The 21,886-nt window shown below is 40.2% G+C and overlaps 1 protein-coding gene across 2 annotated transcripts; it reads left to right on the top strand.

Annotated features, from left to right (window-relative positions):
* Nucleotides 1-857: 857 nt before the first annotated feature.
* Nucleotides 858-17,159, top strand: LOC112571661 (suppressor of tumorigenicity 7 protein homolog). Of its 2 annotated transcripts, none has more exons than XM_025250828.1 (15): nucleotides 858-1,033; nucleotides 6,909-6,991; nucleotides 7,775-7,979; nucleotides 9,101-9,271; nucleotides 9,958-10,036; nucleotides 10,330-10,384; nucleotides 11,462-11,561; nucleotides 11,858-11,955; nucleotides 12,672-12,783; nucleotides 13,200-13,272; nucleotides 14,175-14,277; nucleotides 14,580-14,730; nucleotides 15,059-15,151; nucleotides 15,421-15,560; nucleotides 16,072-17,159. In XM_025250828.1, exons 1-15 carry the CDS (start codon nucleotides 883-885, stop codon nucleotides 16,165-16,167), a joined length of 1,710 nt encoding a protein of 569 aa, XP_025106613.1. In that variant the 5' UTR covers nucleotides 858-882; the 3' UTR covers nucleotides 16,168-17,159. The 2 variants fall into 2 exon arrangements, with proteins under 2 accessions (XP_025106613.1, XP_025106614.1); XM_025250829.1 differs by lacking the exon at nucleotides 858-1,033 and adding an exon at nucleotides 3,754-5,007.
* Nucleotides 17,160-21,886: the final 4,727 nt, after the last annotated feature.

The raw sequence follows: 21,886 nt of genomic DNA, 5'->3' as shown, positions 1-21,886 counted from the left end.
CAGCAACTTAAGTTTGTCCACAGAATAATATTTCAGCAGACTGACAGCAACAGAACGGACTAACACAACAGCAGTGAAGTGGATACATTACGGGGTTGTGTGTGAGTGTGGGGGAACAGAATGAGGAAAGTAGTAGATGAAACACCGTCACTCAGAACACACTAATATCTGAGACTAAATTTGCTTAAAGCTCTCTGTGGACAGGGCATACAAATAAATATAACACAATATTTTACAATAAGAAAATTTTATAGCCTAATTCGTGGTCATTAAACATTTCAAACGCCCATACTGTTAACATATATACAAAATGCAGGAAAGTGTTTATTAACAGAAATTACAGCTCGGGGATGAGGGGACTATTATCGGTGACACTATGATTATAATTCCTTACAAGCAGCTTGTATGACTACCATTTTATAGATTTTGTGTTTACTCTTTTTTGCAAGTTCGGTTTCAAAAACACTAAAGCGCGGTAGAACTATTTGGCAAAAACGCAAAGCAAAACAATGTTTTTAATGATATGAAATAAACATTATTTTCGGTCTAAGTATCTGTCACATAATCTTCAATAAGGCCATAAAAAGATCTGTATGTTTAGTGTGACAAAGACACTTACAAGTGTAGGTTTCGTTCTTAGCCAGTGTTACTGCACAAACTATTTATAGAGTCTTTGCCGTCAAATCGTGAACTCGAAAACTTCCGGTGGGGATTAGAAGGTCGGCAGAGTACGAAAAGAAATATTTTAAGAAAGATAAAATTACTTACAACAAGATTTACAATTTTACAAGTATATTGATTACTTGGATGCAACTAAATCGTTTAAAATATTTAAAGCAAGCTTATGACACAAGCATTTGCTGCTCTTCTTTATACACTGCGATGGCGGGTTTCCTGTCAAGAACTTTTGATAGACTCAAATCTTGTATTGCATGGTCCTGGACATACTTATGGGTCGTTTGGTTTATCCTTGTGGTATTTGTTATCTATATTCTTCGAGGCCCGCTGAAGCTAAGCGAAAACGTTTCATACGGTAAGTAAGGGATGTACTCACTATGTTAGTTAGCAGTGTTGCCAGATAGTCCACTCCACTAGTACGGCAGATAAAACTTTTTGTTTTTTAAAATTTTAAGCGAGTCTCATTGATTGGCATTGCATTCACTTTTAAAATAATTGGGTATTTTAAACATGATGCATAATAATGCAGCTTACTATTTTCTAATAATATTCTCTGTTTTCAAGTGCCTCTTTGCACTAATTGTTTCGGATGGATTAGGCCATATGTGCATAGTTTTTAAGTAAAAAAATAACTTCATTTTACAGTAATGAATTTGAAACAGCCTTTTTGAGAGCTACAGCTATGTTTATAGAGAATCAAACTAGCAGTAATATTTGAAGATTTGAAAGCTAACCAGAGTCTCTATAATTTCACCCAACAAATCACAGTAGTTGTGACAATTTTGGTTTTGCAGTAAGAATAGCAATTGTCATGTCAAGAGATTGATGCAAATGTACTTCTGTATGTATATACACGCACACACTTTATACTGTTAGTACTATACATACTATTAGTTACAAAATCATACAGTGGTTTAAGGTAGTAACTTTCAGTTTATGTGGAAACATTTGTGCCTGCAACTATTGTTATCTGGAATAGCAGCTGTGAAGAAAAAGAATGCAAATGCAATGGAGAGCAAGAGATCAGAAAACACAATTTGAAATAAAATGAGCGTCATCTGTATGGGATTAGTTTTTGTTATATTTTAGATGCCTCTTTAAGTAGCCTTGGCATTAAATATACATGATAACTTTGTATACTCTTATGTACTATCACCAATCAGTGAGCTGCTTTTCAGTCCAAATAGTGTTTCTATAAAGCTTACAAACCAAACTCTCTAGCATTTCCAGACTTCTGATTCCAGATCATTTATGTTTTTAGGCTAAATTTTCTGTATGTGATTTGGAGTTTTTATGCAACCATATAGTTGCTTATGATCTGGTCAAAAGAATGCTTTTGTGGGATACTTCATTTTGGTTTTTGTTTTCTCTCCTTCAGGTATTGTGATACTAAAGTTATGCTACATGATAAAAACCTATGTACCTCTAATTTGTCATGATGGGTCTTTGCTTTCATATTTGTGGGTAGAATCTAAAAGAAAGGCTTCTCATTTTATATACACTCAGGGTTACATACATGACAGTTCTGCATCTGTAGAGTCAATGAACTTTAGATTGAAAATATTTTGAACGAAATCCAGAAAATTCCAAGAAATTTTACTAAAGTATGAATTTTCCATGCACTGATTGCTACACTGAATCCACACAAATAAAATGCTGTGTAGGCATACCCTGCTGGTGCCCTCAGTTATTTCCCAGAAGCTCTGTCACTCTCCAGCTCTTGTTTGAGCATCACTTAGATCACCTCCCATTCGTTCATTACTTCAGTACTTGTAGCAGCATTTTTTTCCTTGTCATTGTTTCCTACCCAGTATAGTGTAGCAACTATTTACACAGCATGAGGTATTATAAGTAATCTAGAGATAATATGCTTTCATCATTTTATAGGTAAAACATGAATTGATGAAGAAGTTGCCATAATAAGGGTATGTCTATAGAGCTGTTTCATGAAGGACAAATCAGAAAGTAGGAGGTTAAAAGCTGTCTGTAGTCAGTAACTGGAAAACCCAGTGATCAAATGGATACCTGATCTATCAGGGAAGTTAGAGAAAAGGCTGGACCATGCCTGCCCATGCAGTCTCTAAATACCATAAAGCACTTACAGAGCTACAAGACCTTTGCCTGTATATAAACACTTTGGTGCATATACCCACATTTTAATACATATACATGTTCTGAAATGCTGACCTTCTACTTTATCTCTCAATTTTATCAATTGTGTCATGGTCCTGAGCAAATAGAGTCAGCCATCCATTGAAATGTATATTAGTGCATTCATGTTCTGAGACAGCAAGCTAGGGTGTTTATCACACATGACTCTTTTAAGAAAGTTACAAAAAAAAAATGAGGAAGATGAGGGTGTTTGCAGGGGGTTATTTGGTGGGATTAATAATAGAGATGTTGGTTGTACCACACAGGTCTCCAACAAGTTAATGTGCACACATCCAGCTTTCAAATGAAAGTGAAAATAATAACCTAAAAGCAAACCTTAGATGTAGATACAGGAGACATATTTTGATGTAACCAGATTTTTTGTTGATTTGGAACACAGCTGATGTCAGCTTGATCAAAACTGTGATTATGATGCTTTGGATGCTAATATTGTGACTATGCTATCTTTGTGGTGAATTTTTATTATCTGGGGATCTTTCCATGCACAAATCTTACTTCAGAGTGGACACGGGGATGGTGTCTGTGATGACTGAACGACAAGCAGGATCTGTTATCAGTGCTGCAAGTACAATTACCCTTCCTGGGTGCATTGAGGTCATGCTCGCAGCTGTTAAAGCGATACATGTAGAAGTAAACCCCAAGATAAGATGAGCTGGATAAGAGACGCACGGCTTTAAAATTTCCGTCATGTAGTGCAGTTGCGGAAGCACATGTTGCGCGGCGCGTGTCGGGCGATATGATGGAGAACCTTAGCAATCGATGGCAGGCAGCGCAGCCAAGCCTTTCGCCATCTTCTCATTGGGCAATACAGTAATACCGACAGTATCAAGCGCTGTAATGAATGCTGGCTGACATTTTAAACACACACACAGAGAGCAAGAGCCTACCAACGCTTGCAGGCTGGTGTTTGTGCACATGTAATGCACGCGCGTGGAGGATACGGCCGCTGCCGGGTGCGGGGTAGCACAGCGTGCGTTACATCGCGCCGTGTGGCGGTGCTGTGCTGCAGGTCTGGCCGCGCTATACCCGCTACAGCCCAGCCAGACAGCCATGCTGGCCTACCCGTCTCTATTTTGAGCTCTCGGCAGGACAAAGTATCGATTTTGGCCAAGTGATGAAGACAGTGTCTTTCGTTTTTTGACGACGGTGTCGAGCGCGACAGATAGCCACTCTCTCACACACGCGCGCTCGCTCGGTCGCAGGATGCTACCCCTCCAACCCTCATCTCCCCCAACCTCTCTGCACTGTCTTCTTCGTTGACAAGCAGCAGGATCACACAACGATGGTAGACCTGTCCACGAGCCTTCCACTTGCCCAACGTTGGCCGGCAGGCTGCTGGTAGAAACCTTTGACCAAGGGAGGCTTTCTGTCCTGACCACCGCATCGCGCTTGGGAGTCAGCCTCGGCGTCAGACCGCCTCGGTGCATCAGCAGTCTCGGGGAGGGGGTTGGCTGGCGCAAGCAAAAGGAAGACCAGGCAGGCCGGCCGTCACAGTGGGGGGCTGGCCGAGGCGACATCGCCTGCAGTCTTGTTGGTGATCTGTGGAAGTAAAAGAGGGTCCATTTTTTGACTGCGGTTGCATCTGGCTGGAGACACCAGCGCCAGTGTCGCTCAAGGGTTGGTGGGAAGGCTTGCTGCCATCCGGTGCTTCGTGGGCTGGCATCGCCATAGCTGGAGCCGCGTTGCCAGCCAATTGCTGGTCACTTGCGTCATTGTCCTTTTACACCGTTCGAAGATTTCCTTCCCACCTCTCCCCCCGTGATGCTGGGCGACGTCGGGTCGTGACCTGTGTGTGTGTGTGAGTGGCGGAGTGCGGCGTCTGGTACGCTGGACCATCAGCACGTCCAGTGTCACACCAAGCACCCTCCCGCGCTATGTCCACCGCACGCGGACATGGGTCAAGGAAGGACTGAGCGGGCACGACGCGCGCGTGGGCTTGTGTTCATGGGATTCTGACCAAAACATCATTTGGTTAAAGTGTTCATTTCTTCACCTCGCAAGGAGAATTCGCGGGTGTAGCATTCTTCAAGCGAAGCGCCGTGTGTAGAGACGTGTGTCCAGAGCATCTTGTAGTCAGGAGCCGTTTACAAGACTTGCTTATCTCCGCCAAGCACTGATAGAGTGTCAGTGAATCACACATCTACACCATGATCGACTGTAAGTATGCCGCTCTTGGCCATACCGCTACTCCTCCCTTGCGTCTTGCGACAGTCTCTCACTGAAGCCAGCTAACCAGCTGGTGCGCAGTTCCAACGGCAACCAGTCCGTTTGGGTGGGTGGCGGGGGACGAAGCGCTAACCTGCATGTGTGGGTGAATGAAAGAGCACCAGCCACGTGCAGAGTAGAGAATAAAGTCACATTTTGCATTGATTTTATAACAGAGCTGTTAAACCACTTTGAAACAGCATGGTGCTTCCTAGGAAATTGAGTTCAAGTTGTAGTTTACAGGACTTCAGCATCACTACAGCATCCAAAGCCTTCTAGGACTAGTAATTAAGCTTGAGAATCTATTTGAGGTTTGGTTAAGATAATAACATAGAATGATTGAAAGAGGAGTTCTCATTAGAGAAATAACTAGGTATTGAACAGATGCGAGGATGCTTGACACTGTTAGACAATGTCATTCATTTTGTGTCAGGGATGAAATATTAAAGCTCAAAAGCATCAAATGTGCAAACAATATGGTGTAGCACATTTCACATTTATAAGCATATCACTAGGCTTTAGTAACTTTGTCACATATTTTAGTGTAATAGTATATTTTTATTATAAATAAAAGTGTTATTTAGGTGGAATATATTTAATTTACTTTACATGTTTTATGTCAAACATATTTTTGGCAATAAGCATTAATACACTGAGCTCAGTTTGTGGAGATTGTCTCTAGGCAAACATTTGGTTAATACATTTTATTGTAGTAGAGGTCAGAACTATGCAGTTAATTCCCAGTCTTAAGTATAATATACTTACAATACAAAAAGCCATTGTAGTTGTATTGCAAAAAAGTATTCTCCAAAGAAAAGATTTAAAATAGGTTCTTTAAGGATCAGTAAGCTGCATGCATTAAGTGTATAATAAAAAATATAATGTATCAGAGTTAGGAAATGTTAAATGAAAGTAATTGCATTGTGTCTTAAAGAAAAGTAGTCTCTTAAGAAATGTTGGGAAAAGGAACTGAGTAAATGCAAGGATTTCTTCAATCAACATCTGAGAGATGTTTTTGAAAGAAAAGAAACGATTAGGGTATGAAAAATCATAGCAACTAGGGCTTATGAAGTACAATACTTTTTTCTTGCAAAATTATATTTTGCAGAAGTGGGATTAGTCCGTTAAGATACAGATCACCCCAAAGTTGAGTGCAGAATTTCTTTTGTGTATTTGATACAAATCTTTAAACATTGTGGTTATCACTTTGGGTTAGGAAGGAGGTCAAGACCTCATTTATGGCGTCATCACAAATGTCAAGTTGCTGATTGGAAATACTTCCTCAACACTTTCTCAAAGTTCTCCAGTTGTGGCTTGTGGTGATGTTAGAATTATGAATTTAGGTCAATTCACATGCGTCTTTCTATTTCAAAAAATACAAAAATTTCCCTACAAATCTCAGAACAAATAATGTGCTAACCTGCCAGCTTCTTTTCATGTTTGACTCAAGCTAGCCTTGAAGTATTTACAGTTTAAGATATTTTGGTCAGCCACCAAGTAGATGAGGCTATTTATATTTGAGTAAACTTCAAAGAGTTAATTCCACTTTCATTATTATTTGCTTGTGTTTTAACTCGTTCAACACAGACAAGTGAATGCAGTTGAGCTTTAGATGTGTAGACTTTCACACCTGTGAGTGCAAATTGTATAGGAAGAGTTAAGGTATTCTTAAGTCATCTATCCCGTTGAAAGAGGTATGAGTTTTGTCAAAAGAGTCTGAGTTCTTTTGCATAGAAAGCATGAATACACACACAATGTGCCTGGTGATATAATATAATGATTTGGTGTTTCCGTGAACTAAAAGGGGTTCTGCAGTCCAGTTGATTTTAATTTCTCTCTACTTGTGTTTACAGCTACCATGTTCCTGAATACTCTCACGCCCAAGTTCTACGTGGCTTTAACTGGAACATCCTCTCTGATCTCAGGACTCATTCTGGTACATTTTGCTTCATTTGTTGTTTTGACAGCTGTGTGTTGTTTCCTTTAGTTTGAGCCTTTTAAGTTAGTTTTTGTTTTGTGAGTTTGGCCCAGTAATTGCTTTTAGGATGGCACTGTTACTTTTCACATGGGAATTCTCGTGTCAGAAATGGGCTTCACAGAGTAAGCAAGAAGTAAGCTTTAAGAATAAGTGACAAAATTACTGACGGTTACATGGTTTCATCTTGAGGAAGAAAAGTTTGTAATTTTGTTTTTAGTCAGACATTTGTTCTTCAGGCAGCAACATCACATATTATCATGTACTCATTGGGGTTCATAAAATTTGTCGTTCTTTAATTATTGTAGCAGGCGAATAAAGTTGTATTTGCTATAAGCTTTTAGTAGCAGGTGTCACTTCCATAATCACTCAAAACTTTACAAAGTAATCATCAAATAATGGCAAGAAACTCCCAAAGATCGTTTGCAAGCTTAGTTGCTGAGAGGTGTGCCAAAAGTCTGAATAATATTGTATAACTAGAATAGGTCGTGATGGTTACACTATTACAACAGTTTATAGCATTTATTATTGGAAAATAATATTGAGCATGCACCCACATCCCCCCTCCTCCTCTCCAGAACACACCTATTCCTCCATCCACACATCTTAATCTGATTGTGTTCCTTATTAAAGTCCACTATTGATGGATATTGTATTAACTTTTTAAGCAGACACATAAATAACTTTATCAAGTGTTCACATGTCTCTTAAGTGCATAAAATATTGTTAATATATAATTTCCAGATATTTGAATGGTGGTATTTTAAAAAGTATGGAACATCTTTCATTGAGCAAGTGTCGCTGAATCATATATCTCCATTGCTGGGGGGTGGTGATGGTAGTAGCGCTGATATAAACAGTGGAAACGCAACGCCATCCACATCAGTGTCAAACACCGCAACTTCAGATGCCACTCGCAATGCTTCTAGTCAACAATCTTCCATTCCAGGTAATAATTGTCCTTTGGTTAAGTCAGATAAACTTAAAAATGTCTTATTTCTTAATTCAAGTATAAGTTGAAGATGTCTTATTTCTGTTCGTGAACCAGTTTTCTGGGGAAATTTTTTTCTGAGTATTTAAAAGGATAAAAGTACATATTTTTACTGTATTTGTAAGTTATTAAGAAACTATGCATATTTACAGGTAGAATTTTTTTAGTCTGTCAGGAAACTTGTGAATGTACTATTAAAGAGCTATCACTCAAGTCACAACCATGGTCATCTGAAATATGAAAGTCATACTGTGATAGTCTCCTAAGTCACAAGTGAAAGTAGTAAAGCTAGAATTGGAATCATTATTTGTTTCGCAGCTTATTCTTCCAGAAACATTATCGTCATTTGATTTTGATAATCTGTATTTATAATTGCTTTGGTAACTATATTTTATTGATTTCATGCAAGCTATAGCAAGTATGAATTATATACACATTATATTTCAACCTCAGTGAAAGTTGCATAACCTGCTGACTCTTAGACGGAGAACACCATTTTTAATAGTTTAGGAAAAGAAATGGAGGAGGATATTGGCGTTGAAGATCTTTATTCGTGCTACCACACACATACACACGTCCTTCATCACACTTGGTGTGTCCTTTACCACACAAATTATGTCCTTCACCCCACACGTCCTTCATAGCAAGATAATGTAAGAAATGAATTTCAAGGATTGTAACTACACAGAGTATTTAGCTTTTGAATGCATCTTTTCCTTCTCTAGAACAGTAGACATTTTTAGAGTAGAAAATATTTCAAAATTGTTGCAAATTCGGCTGTTGGCCGGCATTGTACCTATATAAACCAGAAACATGTCACATAACAATTATATATATATCACATTTTGAAACTACAGTCACAATTTTTTACATCATGTTAAAGAATATAATTTGAATAATTTTGCTTAATTTAGTAAGTTTACATTTTTTTCATATTCGTTAGTTGATAAAATGTTAATTTATTTGGATAGCATATAAAATAGCCTGGAAGAAATGCTTTACAGGAAACAGTTAATAAAGGGTATGCACACATACAAATATAATATATAGATATTTAAACATTGCTTGAAACATGGCAGATTGCAAGGTGTGGCGGAACCCTCTTAATCTGTTTCGTGGTGCGGAATACCAACGTTTCAGCTGGGCCACAGGCAAGGAGCCTCTGACATACTATGACATGAACCTTTCTGCACAGGATCATCAGACATATTTTACATGTGAAGCCGATGCTGGCAAACCAGAATATGAAAGTATGTATTTTTAATTGGTGGCAAGATATGTTTTTCATTTTTGTGTAACTGACAAGATGTGACTATTTATGATGCTGTGTAGACACATGTTTTGCATATCTATACAGATTCCCTTATTAGAGAATGCTATATTAGGCAAATTCTTTATCATATTATTTCAGATAATTCTCATCTGAGTAGTTGCATGTGATGTCTGACATTGCTATGTACAAACATGTGAATGTAATGTTAATGTTATGTCACCAATGAATTACAAGTGAGAGAGAGTGTGTATGTATGTTTGCATATTTGTGCTTGTATGTGTGCACGTACACGTGTGTATGTGTGTGAGAGAGAGAGAGAGAAAGAGAGGTGGGGTTTGTTTGTTGTAATTAAATGTAATATCATTTCACAGTTCTGTATTTCTTTTAACACACCTAGCTGCTGAGTATTGGTGTCTACTTTAAAATGCATGAATCTGGCTAAATAATGTACATTGTACAGTGCATGCTTTGTCTACTAGGCAGCACTATCAACGCTGGCCTTTCAGCATTATGCATTGCTACAGAAGTTGAGTTTTTTAGTAGACTATCAACGTTTTGTTTAGAATTATTGAAATATTTAAATAACTTTTCACAGTTTAAAGAGTTTAAAACTCTTGTTTATTGTTTTGAAGCTGTTAATGCTGATGTCATATTTTTTTGTAGTAATGCAAATGGCATGGAGAGAGAGAAACCCCCAAGCGCGTATCAAAGCAGCACATGAAGCCCTTGAAAAAAACCCAGAGTAAGTAAAGGAGGGCTTGTAAAACATAACAAAACCCAGAGTAAGTGAAGAAGGACTTGTACCAAAAGCACTTCTAAAGAAAATTTTTCACTAAAACCAAAAAATATTGCATTTTTTCCTTCTTTACTATCACATCTGTTTTGACATTTTGTTAATCTAGGAGTAAATAAATATCCATGCTTTGTAATCATTTTCAAATTTGTAATAATTTGATACTGTGCTTTCTACTCACTAAAGTTTTCACCCATATATGTTGTGCTCTACTCACTAAATTTTCTTCCTGTTTATACCAGTTGCACACCAGCAATGATTCTTTTAGCAGAAGAAGAAGCAACTACTATTGTCGAAGTAGGTAAAGAGTTAATTTTTTTTTACCTTATTGTTGTGATTGAAAATTGTTCATTGCTACATTTACTAATAACTGGTTGTAATTCATAGTAAATTTTTATTATTGACTTAAAATGTGGTTGTATAATTTATTTATTACCAGGCTAGGGATCATGCCTGAACAGGTTTTCAGTCTGAGTGAATACAGCTGTTAATCTTTTGTCAGGAGGGAAAGCAGAAAAGTAAGCAGCTTTAACATGATTTGCTCACACCAGTCATGTGACACATCACTTGTAGTCTGCTACCTGCTGGTGATCACACAACATGAACAGTAATGATAGTGGAAGCATGAGCATATAAAGATTTCATCATTTATGTGTGTGCTATGTGCATAGACAGAAAAAATGTATATTCACATTGCTTTCCAGCAAACAAAAAAAAAGATGATTTAGAGAAGAAAGGTACAGTCTATAATGGCACCATATATACTAGCCTTTGTGGTGAACATTTTCTCTGCAAGGAAGGCCTGAGTTGCTCAACCTTGGTGGGAATGAAACGACAAAAACCCTCACTGCTCCATGCCAAAAAGTCTTGGCTTCTCACCATTTATTGAATACTAGATTATCAAATTATGCGCATACAAAAGATCTTCTGGCCCAACACCATCTTGAACAAAGAGCTGTGAGACAGAGCAGGGATGTACACTTTGACACAAGCAATCCATCTGTGGTGCTGGCTATGGCTAGGACACGTGCAGCATGCCTCCAGACTCCATCGCTAGAACAGCCCTGCGATGGACTGGGAGGCCCAAAGACACATGGATGCAAACCATCGAGAAGGACCTGAAGAGCAAAAGCACTTGAAGCAGCCCTGGAACAACAGAATGGAGGTCCCTTGTTGTTGCCTCACATACCAGACAGCCCAAAGAGGACTACTTGATTATTGATGTTATCAAATTACATCAGCAAGATATGCATTATTTTTAATGTTTCCCACACTGAACATTTTTTAAAGGTTTTTGGTTATTGTCTGAATAGTGCAGTATTATTGACTGCCCAATGAACTGAGTGGCTTTAGATTATTTCTTGTTTATGTCAGGCAGAGAAAATGTTAAAACTGGCACATAAATCAGCTGATGCCAGCTATCGCAGGTCACAAGCTACACAACACCAAAACTCTACACAGGAAGCTCTTCATCGTAAGTCATTTAACTTTAAAGTCAACATTTTGCTTGATATCTTTAAAAAAAAAATTGAAATTATAAATGTATGCTTTTGCGTCTTGTGGGGAAACGTTAAAATATTTATTCCCCAAAACTTAAAAACTTAATGTTTCCAAAGAAATCAAGAGAAATCTGTCAGAAAATAAGTGACATTTTTGGTGCCTATAGGGATACTTCCCACTGATATGTCAAGACTGTGAACAAACCTTCCAGTAGGCAGTCATATTCCACAGGTTATATGCTACTGACCAACATTTGTGTTTGGCATGCAGGGCGAGACCTAAACATGCTGGTTTACATCAAACGACGGCTCGCCATGTGTGCACGTAAATTAGGACGCACAAGGGAAGCAGTCAAGATGATGAGAGATGTAAGTGTGGCTCATGCTAATCTCTCCCTCTTACATTTACCTGCTCTCGTGACTTAAAATGCACCTTCGTTCACTTTTCTCTATCTTGTCTGAAGGAGCTGTTTGATAAAATGGCTTTCTTGGTGATTTTAATGTTTGTTTGTTACAGACCTGTGTGTCAGTTGTTTCTTGATTGTGATGTTACTGTCCTACATTTAGCAGTTGGTTAAAGTGCCTGTCATTATGACAGAATTGGATGTTGTGGGTTCATCAGGTCTTAACTGTCCCTGGATGATTTTTTCCTGCTTTTTTCCACTCTGCATTTGTGTGGGTGGGGTGGGTGGTGGTGGTGTGTATGATAGTGACTTTGTTAGATGCATTTGATGCTTACCTTTCAGTGTGCATCTTTGTGTATGTTCATGTATCTATGTAAAACACATTGAGCCCGCTTTTGAAAATAACACTGCTCATCTCATTTTTCTGTAAGAATAAAACTGATCACACCACTTATACTTAGCATTCCTTGGAACAGACTTTTTACATTTGGTCCACATTTTTTTGCTATCTCAGGTCTTCTTATCTTGAATGAACCGTCACTCCATAATTACTTGAAAGTCACTCTCTCTTCCTTCAAATTGTCTCTTAAAACTGAAATTATGATTTATTATTGTATATTATTACCATCCTGTTGCTATATAGTTCATAATAGGTGAGAAATATTGTCTTTTTTCTTACAGTTGCTGAAAGAATCTCCTGTTATCAACTTCAGTATTCATGAAAACCTTATAGAGGCTTTGCTGGAGTTGCAGGCTTATGCTGATGTACAGGCTGTCTTGGCTAGGTTTGATGGTAAGTATAAGAGAATGTGTATGTCTCACTACTTTACATGACTACTCAGTCGTAAAAAGAATTAGCGGTATCATAGATAGTACATTGTTTCTGAAATATTTAAGGTATTGTTTTTGTTAATGATGAATGGTAGGTAATATGTTTCGCACAGGGAAAAGTTGTGTGTGAACTAGGGTGGGAAGGAGAGAGATATACCAGATGAAATATAATAAAAACAATCGTTAAATGCAAGAGATTGTCTCAGATGTGGTTGATTATAAATGTACACCATGAAGAGGCTGAAAGATAATTAGTTTTATGCATTCCTCTAATGCAGCTAGAACTCCATTTCCTTACAGAATATGCATGCTTGAGTATAGACAGAAGGCTGAGTAGGAAAAGCTGTAATAAATGGTGGTATTTGTTTCTGTGCTTAGATATCAGCTTGCCAAAGTCAGCCACTATCTGCTATACAGCTGCACTTCTCAAAGCCAGAGCAGTGGCAGACAAGTGAGTGGCATTGGCTTTTAGCTGCTGGTCTCCCTTAATGTAGCTGACCACTTTGTTTTGAAGTAGTTTGTATTAAGTTTGAATTGAAGTTGCACAAATATTTGTTCCTGTAAATCATTCTCTGCAGAACATGCCAACATTTCCATAAAAGAAACATCAAGAAACCAATTTTGATATTTTGTCCTCACTCTCAGAGTGTGATATACCCAACTTTGAGAGTGGTAGTACACTAAAACCTCCCTATTTAGACTTGCCAAAATTCATCAGAATCAGGTCATATGTAGTGAGGAGTCGTACTAGGGAAATCGACCAATCTATTTTCATACTAAGAACCATGACTTCAAACGCCTATTTATTTACACTAATTTATTGTAACATTCAAAATAAGGCTCTTAAAATCAGGGGCAATATGGTCCTGATAGGGTTGTTTCAACTAAAGGCAAGTGGTTGATATGGCTGGAGTAATACGATTTGGGGTCATATAACCAGTGACCCAGTGAACAAGCAGTCTTTTCAAAACGTACTTAAGCTATTTTACATTATTTCTGTAGTCGTAATATGCAGCAAACAGTCAGCCAGAAGTAATCTATTTTAAAATGTGCATACATTTTCAACACATGACTTCTGGAAAAAAAAGTTATGGAGCACAAACTGTTGGTCATAAATTGCATTGTAACAGAGATGGCATTTATATAGCGAAATTCGTCCATGAAAACATTTTTGGGTCGTGTCTAAGAGGGGATCATGATATGGAAGGTCTCAATGAGGAGGTTTTACTGTATTACATATACTTGTGGTCTCAGAAATTGAACCTTGTTACAGGTTAACAGCTAAAACATATTAACATAAGACTGTAAGTATTTTTAAAAGATAAATGGTTCATAAGCGTCTTTTTTTTTCAGATTTTCTCCAGATATAGCCTCTAAACGAGGGCTTAGTACAGCAGAAATGACTGCAGTAGAAGCCATTCACAGGGCTGTTGAGTTCAATCCACATGTCCCTAAGGTATACTTATCAGCAATAGTCCCAGAAGTGACGTTCCTTTTAAGTTTATGACATATAGATCAATGCTCAAACGGACTAATTGAGGCTATAGTCATTTCATAGTTCTGTCTATTTCATTTTTCAGGGTTGGATTGCTAATTTACTTATATTCTGTGGGATGTCTGGGTGTGGGATTTACAAAAAGAAATTTAGAGAGTGATGTCCCTTTGCTGAACCAGCTGGAGGAGTGCAGCTGTCCCTCTATTTTTTTTTTTTCTTGTCCTTCGCTGACTTCTTTTCTCTTATGATGATGATGATTGCAGTATCTACTAGAAACAAAGAGCCTGATCTTATCACCAGAACATATCTTGAAGCGTGGTGACAGTGAAGCAATTTCATATGCATTTTTTCACTTACAACACTGGAAGCGAGTGGAAGGTGCTCTCAACCTCTTGCACTGTACCTGGGAGGGAAGTGAGTAATCTGGTTAGGCTTTCCCTCAGCAGGGAGCTCTCTAATTAACACTTACACTTGGAAAATCACCTTTCGTACCTGTGAACAGAAGAAGAGGGAATAGTTTCTTGTTATTTTACCTGATCTTGGAAGGAAGTGACTTTTTAGAGGCTTTTTAGTGCTCTTGCAGTTGAAGATAGTTGCAAAGTTAATAATCCTGATGCATGGTAGGCTGTATGTGAAGGACTAAAGAAAGAGCACTTGCATGCAAGTTAGATGTGTGAGGTGACTGCTGTGATTAAATGTCTGTAGTATGGTTCATGGCTTATCATTGAATAATTTGTTGTAGCCTTTCGAATGATTCCATATCCACTGGAGAAAGGACACCTTTTCTACCCATACCCTACATGCACAGAGAATGCTGACAGAGAACTGCTTCCTTGTAAGTACATAAGGCATTGTTTTTAGGTTTAGGTAGTAGTAATAATAACAGTAGCATATATCCTGTTTTCTTATGTGTTTGACAAGCTATTGTTAGGGTTAGTGCCCTTGTCTACTGTGTTAAGAAGAATGTTCACTGAAGTATTGTCTACTGTGCTAAGAAGTAAGAAGTATTGTCTGCTTGTCGGAGAAGCAGCAGTGGAACACAGTTAAATCTCTCACCTCAATGTCTGTTCCTTGTCTCATGCTTTTCTTGCTCCTTTGTGCCAGCCTTTCACGAGGTCTCTGTGTACCCCAAGAAAGAGCTTCCCTTCTTCATCCTCTTCACTGCTGGCCTGTGCTCCTTCACCGCACTGCTGGCCCTGCTCACACATCAGTATCCTGAACCCATGGGCATTGTGGTCCGAACTGTGAGTGGCATAATACAATCTGGCGTTTATAGCAGTAGTTTATTGTCTGTAAGATTATTATAATTAGAATCTGCACTAATGACAATATACATTCTTGCATAAGTATTTATGAAAGCTGAAGTAACTTTGATTTTTGACACTGTTGTGAAGCAAGTATTAAGTGTTTGATGTGCTCCCCATACCAACACTCCATGACATAGATGTGCAATTTGCTTAAGAAGTGTATTTGGAAAAGTGTGATCGCTTTCTTGTTGATATGTATCTTTACCTACCAGCTGCCTTGACTGACATTAAGAGTAGAATCATGTTAAACTCTGGAACATGAAGACAAGATCACCACTGGTAATAAAGATAATTCAAAGATAATTCTAACATTATTAACACCATTGTATACTACAAAGAAGATCGGGTGTAAAACTGGGTAGCAGCTTTTGATCTTTTGCTGACAGAGGTTTAATGATGCTAGTTCCTTGATACTTTTTCAACAGTTTGTTGTTGATGGTTGTTGCAGATGTTAGGCTGGCTGTATCTCCCACTCAGCTATATTCTGGAAAAACTGGAGGCCATCTTGCCATCCAATCTGCTTCACCAGCTGTCCCGCATCTGACCTGATTGCTATCAGATCGCACACATTGTGAAAACCCCTTGTGCCCTTCATCAGACAGTGTCGCCATTTTTCTCTTTTGTTACAGTGGAACTCCACGCAACACTGCCATAGGTCTTTCCTGAGAAGTAAAGCTGTCTTCATGTATCTGTTTTTGTTTTATTTTTTTCAAAACAAAGTATATGACTTGTTCTAGTTATTTATTATTTTTTTTTTGTTTACTGTTTGTTTGCATGTATGCACTTGTTAGTGCACAACTTTTGCTTTTACTTTACAGCATATAGAGGGGTAAGATTCTGAACATGGATTTTCCTAATATCATATTTTGAGTTTTAAAGTATCCTATTTATTTTTATGATTTCTGTGGATAGTCTTGGTAATTGTAATTTCACCCTTGCTTTACAAGCAAGTATTTTATGAGCTTCTGTTGCCTGCTTTCAGTCCTGCTTCTTAGTTGTTTAGCCTGTTTTTCATCAGCCTTGTCAATTCAGTAGCTTTGTTCCAGCTACCTAGGATGGACTAGCTTGACATCGTGGTCTCTGGAGTCGAGAGACTATTTCTGGCACTAATCAAGCTCTTGTGTTTGTGTCATCAGTGTATAAGACTAGTCAGATCTTCCCTGGGCTGCCTTGTTCCATGACGTTTCAGCATGGCAACAAATGGCACAGATGCCTATGTAGCCTGACTGTTTCTACAATTAGCGGATGAAATTCTTCTGGATATCTTATTGTGTGACATTTCTCCACACAAGGAACAGAGTGCAGCTACACTTGGTGACATTAGGGTCTTAAGCAAAAGCTTTAATGTGGAGCAGGTCAAAGCCAATATGTTAGGATGTACTGTAAAGATTATTTTACTGTCCACAGGTTATTTTTGCTGGCTTTACAAGCCCAACAGTGCTTATCCTGAAGTCTTTGTACTGTGGATTACGAGTACCCTGCATTTGAAACAGGCATGGTCCAGCATGAAAAAAAGAAAGACTTTTGAGAAAGACACGTGTGTTCTGTTATTTATGTTTGACAGTCGTAGATTAAATGTTTGTTTTTCTAATCTTAAAGCTGCATAAAATGTTGATGGGGAAAACCACCTCAGTATGCTAAGATACGTTTGAGGAAAAGCAGAAACTACAAACAGATCACCAGTTCAAGCATGTTCGGAAGCTGTAGCTACAAACATCCCCAGTTAATGCATATTCAAAATAAAAATACATCAGAGAAATAGTCGTTGTAGTAATCAAGCCTGTATAAAGCAAACGCAGAGACAAGAGTGTCAGTAGCACGTGTAGACAGAATGTGACGGATGGCGCTGATCTTGTGTAGTTCATAATAGACAGCTGAACTTGTGTATCATAATAGGCAGACTGACAGTTGTGACTAGTCTATCATAATAAGAAGACGGACAGCTGTGACTTGTTTATCAATAGTCATGTCTTTAGTGACAATGAATCCCAAATTTCTGACCCATGACATAAAGGTGATGTTGGTTTCGTCCACCTACATTTACTTGGACTGATGAGCGATGAGCAGTGACTTCTTCGCCGGGATAAGAGGGCTTTCGTTTTATCGTCGTTAAGTTTAAGTTAGTTTTGTACCCTCCAGTCTTTGACATCATCAATAGAGGCTTCAGTAGTGATAATACCAGAGTGAGACACGGCTAGGGGGAACAGTGCAGTTGAATATCATTAGTCTATGATACAAAACTGAGGCTGGATGCATGATCAAAGTGGTTTTGTGTACAAAATAAACAGAAAGGGGCCAAGTACTGAGCCTTGGGAAACCCCCGAGGAGCTGGGAATGATGTAACTGTTTAAACAGCAACGAACACAGTCTGGGTCCTATTAGATAAGAGTTGAACCACGCTATACATACAACACAAATACAACTGTATTAATCCCCAAGGGCGATTCCACTAGTGCGGATCCAGAACTTCCGTAGAGGATGTGAAGTCTGAATGAGCAAAGAGTAGTCGACGTTGACAACAAGTCGGCGCTGCCTCTTGGGGACGAGCAACCACACCCTCTTCTCCCCGTCTTGCCAACTCTTGCTTTAGCAATTGTTCTCCTCGGGTTGGTGGCTTCTAGCCGCTCACGGGGGCCAAGTACTCCAAGGCACTGGCTAGGCCCTGACTTGCAAGACAGTCTCCACTCTCGGCACTTGCCGCGTTTCCCTGCAAAGTGAGGCGCTGGCTGGTGACGGGTAAGTACATCGGTCTCCAATACCCAGCTGCTGTTACAGGTGATGACGTACACTGCTGCACGTTGATGGCGTTGATCCCCCTGCCAAACTGTCTCCCCCACCATACCCCAACATTCCTGCTTGAATGTTGCTTTTACTTTTGTGTGATTTCACTGTTTAGAATTCCTGTTTTCGTTTCCAGCATTCCAGGATTAAGGACGCATTTCTCACCCTGCTCCTGTTATACACGGTATGCTGGTGGATTCCCCTACTCCCAGCTCCTCACTCTAAAACCACCTTCCATCTTGTGTCCCTTTACTTCTCTCTTTCTTCGTTGTTCATTCTTCATTCATTTTTTGCTATTATGCTTGATTTTTTTAAATCTCTGTATCGAGTTCGGAGCTTTTATTATCAGAGAAAAGCACATTTCATTCTATTATGATTACACGAAAGAAAGGGCTATTACCTCAGTTTTTGAAAAATATCAACTAACTAAACCCAGTCATTGTTTGTTTTAAAGATTTGCACTCAGGATTTTATGACTTACGAATGACCACGTGACCAGGTCCTAACTGTGAGCACGTGGACCTTCATTTGCGCGTGAATGTATTCTGATGGCAATCATCCTATTTTCATCAGGAGTCGCCTCACTGACGGGGCTGACAATCAACTCTTTGCTTTCGAAGCCAGCTGTGTGTTTTTGTTTTATTATTTTTTGTTTGCTTGTACAGTGCTTTAAGCCTGCCTTTGATATACGTGAATCGACTTATAATCATTGTTATTATTATCTGATTAAATGTTGATGCAGGTCGACGCCGCTCACCTGCCCGCTGGCCTCAGTCTCATGTTGCACACCTCGCTCTACCCGAGCTGCTTGATGAAGCTTTCAAATAACAAAAACAACGATCTCGCTTTCTCAGTCAACATTGGAGAGATGTTTGTCGTCTGCTCCGTGATGAAATTAAGTGATGACCCGGTCACGTGAGCCGTAGTCATGAAGCCAGTGTAAGGCGTTGCCTGGGCAACGTGGGGAACTCAAGAAAAACATCTTGTTTGTGGTTAAACAGCCGTGTCCACACCGCGCGGATGATACTCTACCCGTGAAGACATTCATAAAGCTGTGGCAAAGATGCCCTGGGGTACAGAAACAGGAAGAAGTATGAACATCGCTTTGTAACTACAAAAACAAGACGATTTTTCTTGACTTCCTGAATATGGCCTGGGGGAGCAACTTTGTCTCCATAACCACGGCCCCCGGTTGTCTATGGGAACGAACGTTTTGCTCTTTTCACCTTAAAAAAAAATGAGAGGTGAGCCTTTCCAACACCTGTCAAAATTTAAAAAGATTGCAGATGTTTTCATCATGATCCGTTGTTGACAAACCTCTGTCTGCTGAGCACAATCTCCTGTAGTACAGAGTTATCTGTAGATAGCCTCCTGGTTCAGGTGTGCAGGTCGCTTAGTTCGCGATGCTCGATGAAATGTTTGTTGATAATTCTCTCCATCTGGTTCCCCTCAAGTGGCGAGTAAGCGAAGAGTAAGCATTTGCTTAAACTGGATTTATTCCAGGATATATAGACCAGCAGGTGTTGGACGGTTTGGTGATGGGAACTTTCGCCAGCGTTGGTACCGGATGCAGCCAGGTGTGCAAAGGGGCATCCGGCCCCAGGTGTGTGGGCATCAGCCTGGCTGTGGGCGGCGCTTGCCGTGACGCTGCTAATCAGCATGCTGCACAGCATCTGCTTGCCCTGCCTGAGCATCCACCTCCCTGCCTGTGGCGTGACCCCGGGCTTCAAAGCCGCAGTTGCTGACCTCTCTATTGCCTTGATCTCGTCCTTTCTCGCGGTGAGCGGGTTTCTCGTAGACTGGAGACAACGCGCGTTGTTTGGCGAGATTTGAGCCGATGTTTTGGCGAACAGATGTTATGTATTATATTTATAGTGGACAGGCTTCACCATCTTGTCGTAGATCGCAGCTGCAAAGTTACCCTCGACTGAAGTCCTCGGGCGCTTTAACACGACGTCGACGTTCATGAGTGCATGATGTTTGGTGGCCAACCAGGGAGACGACGTCAGCTTGGTCAGCACTTGCACACACTCGTGCCCTCGCACACACACACGTACACCCACAGACACACAAACACACTCTCTCTCACACACACACAGACACACAAACACACTCTCACATACACACGCACACCCACAGACACGCTTTCACACACACAGGTACAAACTCTCTCACGCACTCTCTCTCTCACATCATAACAGCCTTTCTTTTTCTAGCCAATCCACCTTGAAGATAATTATGCCGACGATGCTGTAAAGACAAAAGAAAACAAGCCTAACAGACGAGGTGGCAATAAAATGACCAGCCAGGCCCGTTCTGCGACTAGCTGCCTGCTGTCTGCTGACTGGGGCCAGGTGTCTGGCACTAAGCTGCCGAGGATCTTGTGGCTGACATTAACGTCCACGTGGCCAGGACTGGCTTGACAGACTTTACAGTCTTTACAGTGTTTACACTGCTTAACTTCAAGGCCCGACTCTCACCTTAACGAGCTTCACTAGCTAACTCTGAAGAGGGTGTCTATCAAGCTATCAGCTTCATTTAGTGAGGAAACCCTTCTTGCACATTATCGTCATTGTCGTCGTCGTCGTCATAATCACGGACTGGCTTTAAAACAGCAAACAACAAAGAACATATGTATAGTAGATATTTAGGAGGAGAAGGAAACCACCACTTATAAAGTGTCTGCGACAGTTAATATTGTAGGAACCCGACAACAAGCGGCAGTGCAACAGTTGACCGTTTCACCAGCGAGGCAGGAGAACAAGAAGAATGAAGAGAGGAGACACCGAGAGACACCAGCTTGTGTGTGTGTGACCAAACTTTCACAAACAGAAGCACATTTATCTACACACATATATCTATACAGCAGCACACACGTCACCAAACAGCAGGATATTTACACAACACATACTTACATCCATCACCAGCAGCACACACATGTTCACACATCACCAAACAACAGCACGCGCATTTTCATACATCACCAAACAGCAACTGATAATAAAACTCCAAGAGAGGTCAGCCTGCAGTTGCCTAGTCACAGGGCCAGGCTGTTTGGGTGTTCAGTGGAGGAGGAAAGAGCGAGAGATAACGAGTCTTTAAGTGAGTGAGCGAGGGACGGAAAGAGCGCGTGCGAGAGAAGGAGGCAGGCAGGGAGAGGAAGAGAAGAATGGCTGACGGTGGGTCTGGGAGCTGGCACAGCGCTGGACTTGCTGCAGGGACTTCCCGCTGGGCATGCCAAGGAGTTGGCCCGCCTCCTTCCCTCGTAGCTGCTGCACCCGCGTACGAGAGGGTGGACTGTGAGTGACGTCAGTGCCGCGCGTGCGTGTGCGTGCAGCAGACGTCAGCCTCTCGTGCAAGCCCCCAGCACGTCCACCAGCTTCACGCTCGGCGGCTCCCCGACGACTTAAAGGGGGGTGGGGTTGAATCAAGGAGACGTGCACACCTTGCACAAGAAGGTGTGTGTGTAGGGGGGGAGGGGT

Source organism: Pomacea canaliculata, linkage group LG9 (assembly GCF_003073045.1).
Source record: "Pomacea canaliculata isolate SZHN2017 linkage group LG9, ASM307304v1, whole genome shotgun sequence".
In the NCBI taxonomy this organism is placed as follows: Eukaryota; Metazoa; Mollusca; class Gastropoda; order Architaenioglossa; family Ampullariidae; genus Pomacea; species Pomacea canaliculata.
Note: the sequence above shows the minus strand (reverse complement) of the source record. Positions and strands in the feature narration are given on the sequence as shown.

What these genes read in the sequence shown, in the direction of transcription:
- LOC112571661 (XM_025250828.1), top strand. Translation starts at nt 883, where the DNA reads ATGGCGGGTTTCCTGTCAAGAACTTTTGATAGACTCAAATCTTGTATT. An exon ending in TACACAGGAAGCTCTTCATC is followed by an intron (nt 11,562 to 11,857) that starts GTAAGTCATTTA and finishes TTTGGCATGCAG; the next exon opens with GGCGAGACCTAAACATGCTG. An exon ending in TGACAGAGAACTGCTTCCTT is followed by an intron (nt 15,152 to 15,420) that starts GTAAGTACATAA and finishes CCTTTGTGCCAG; the next exon opens with CCTTTCACGAGGTCTCTGTG.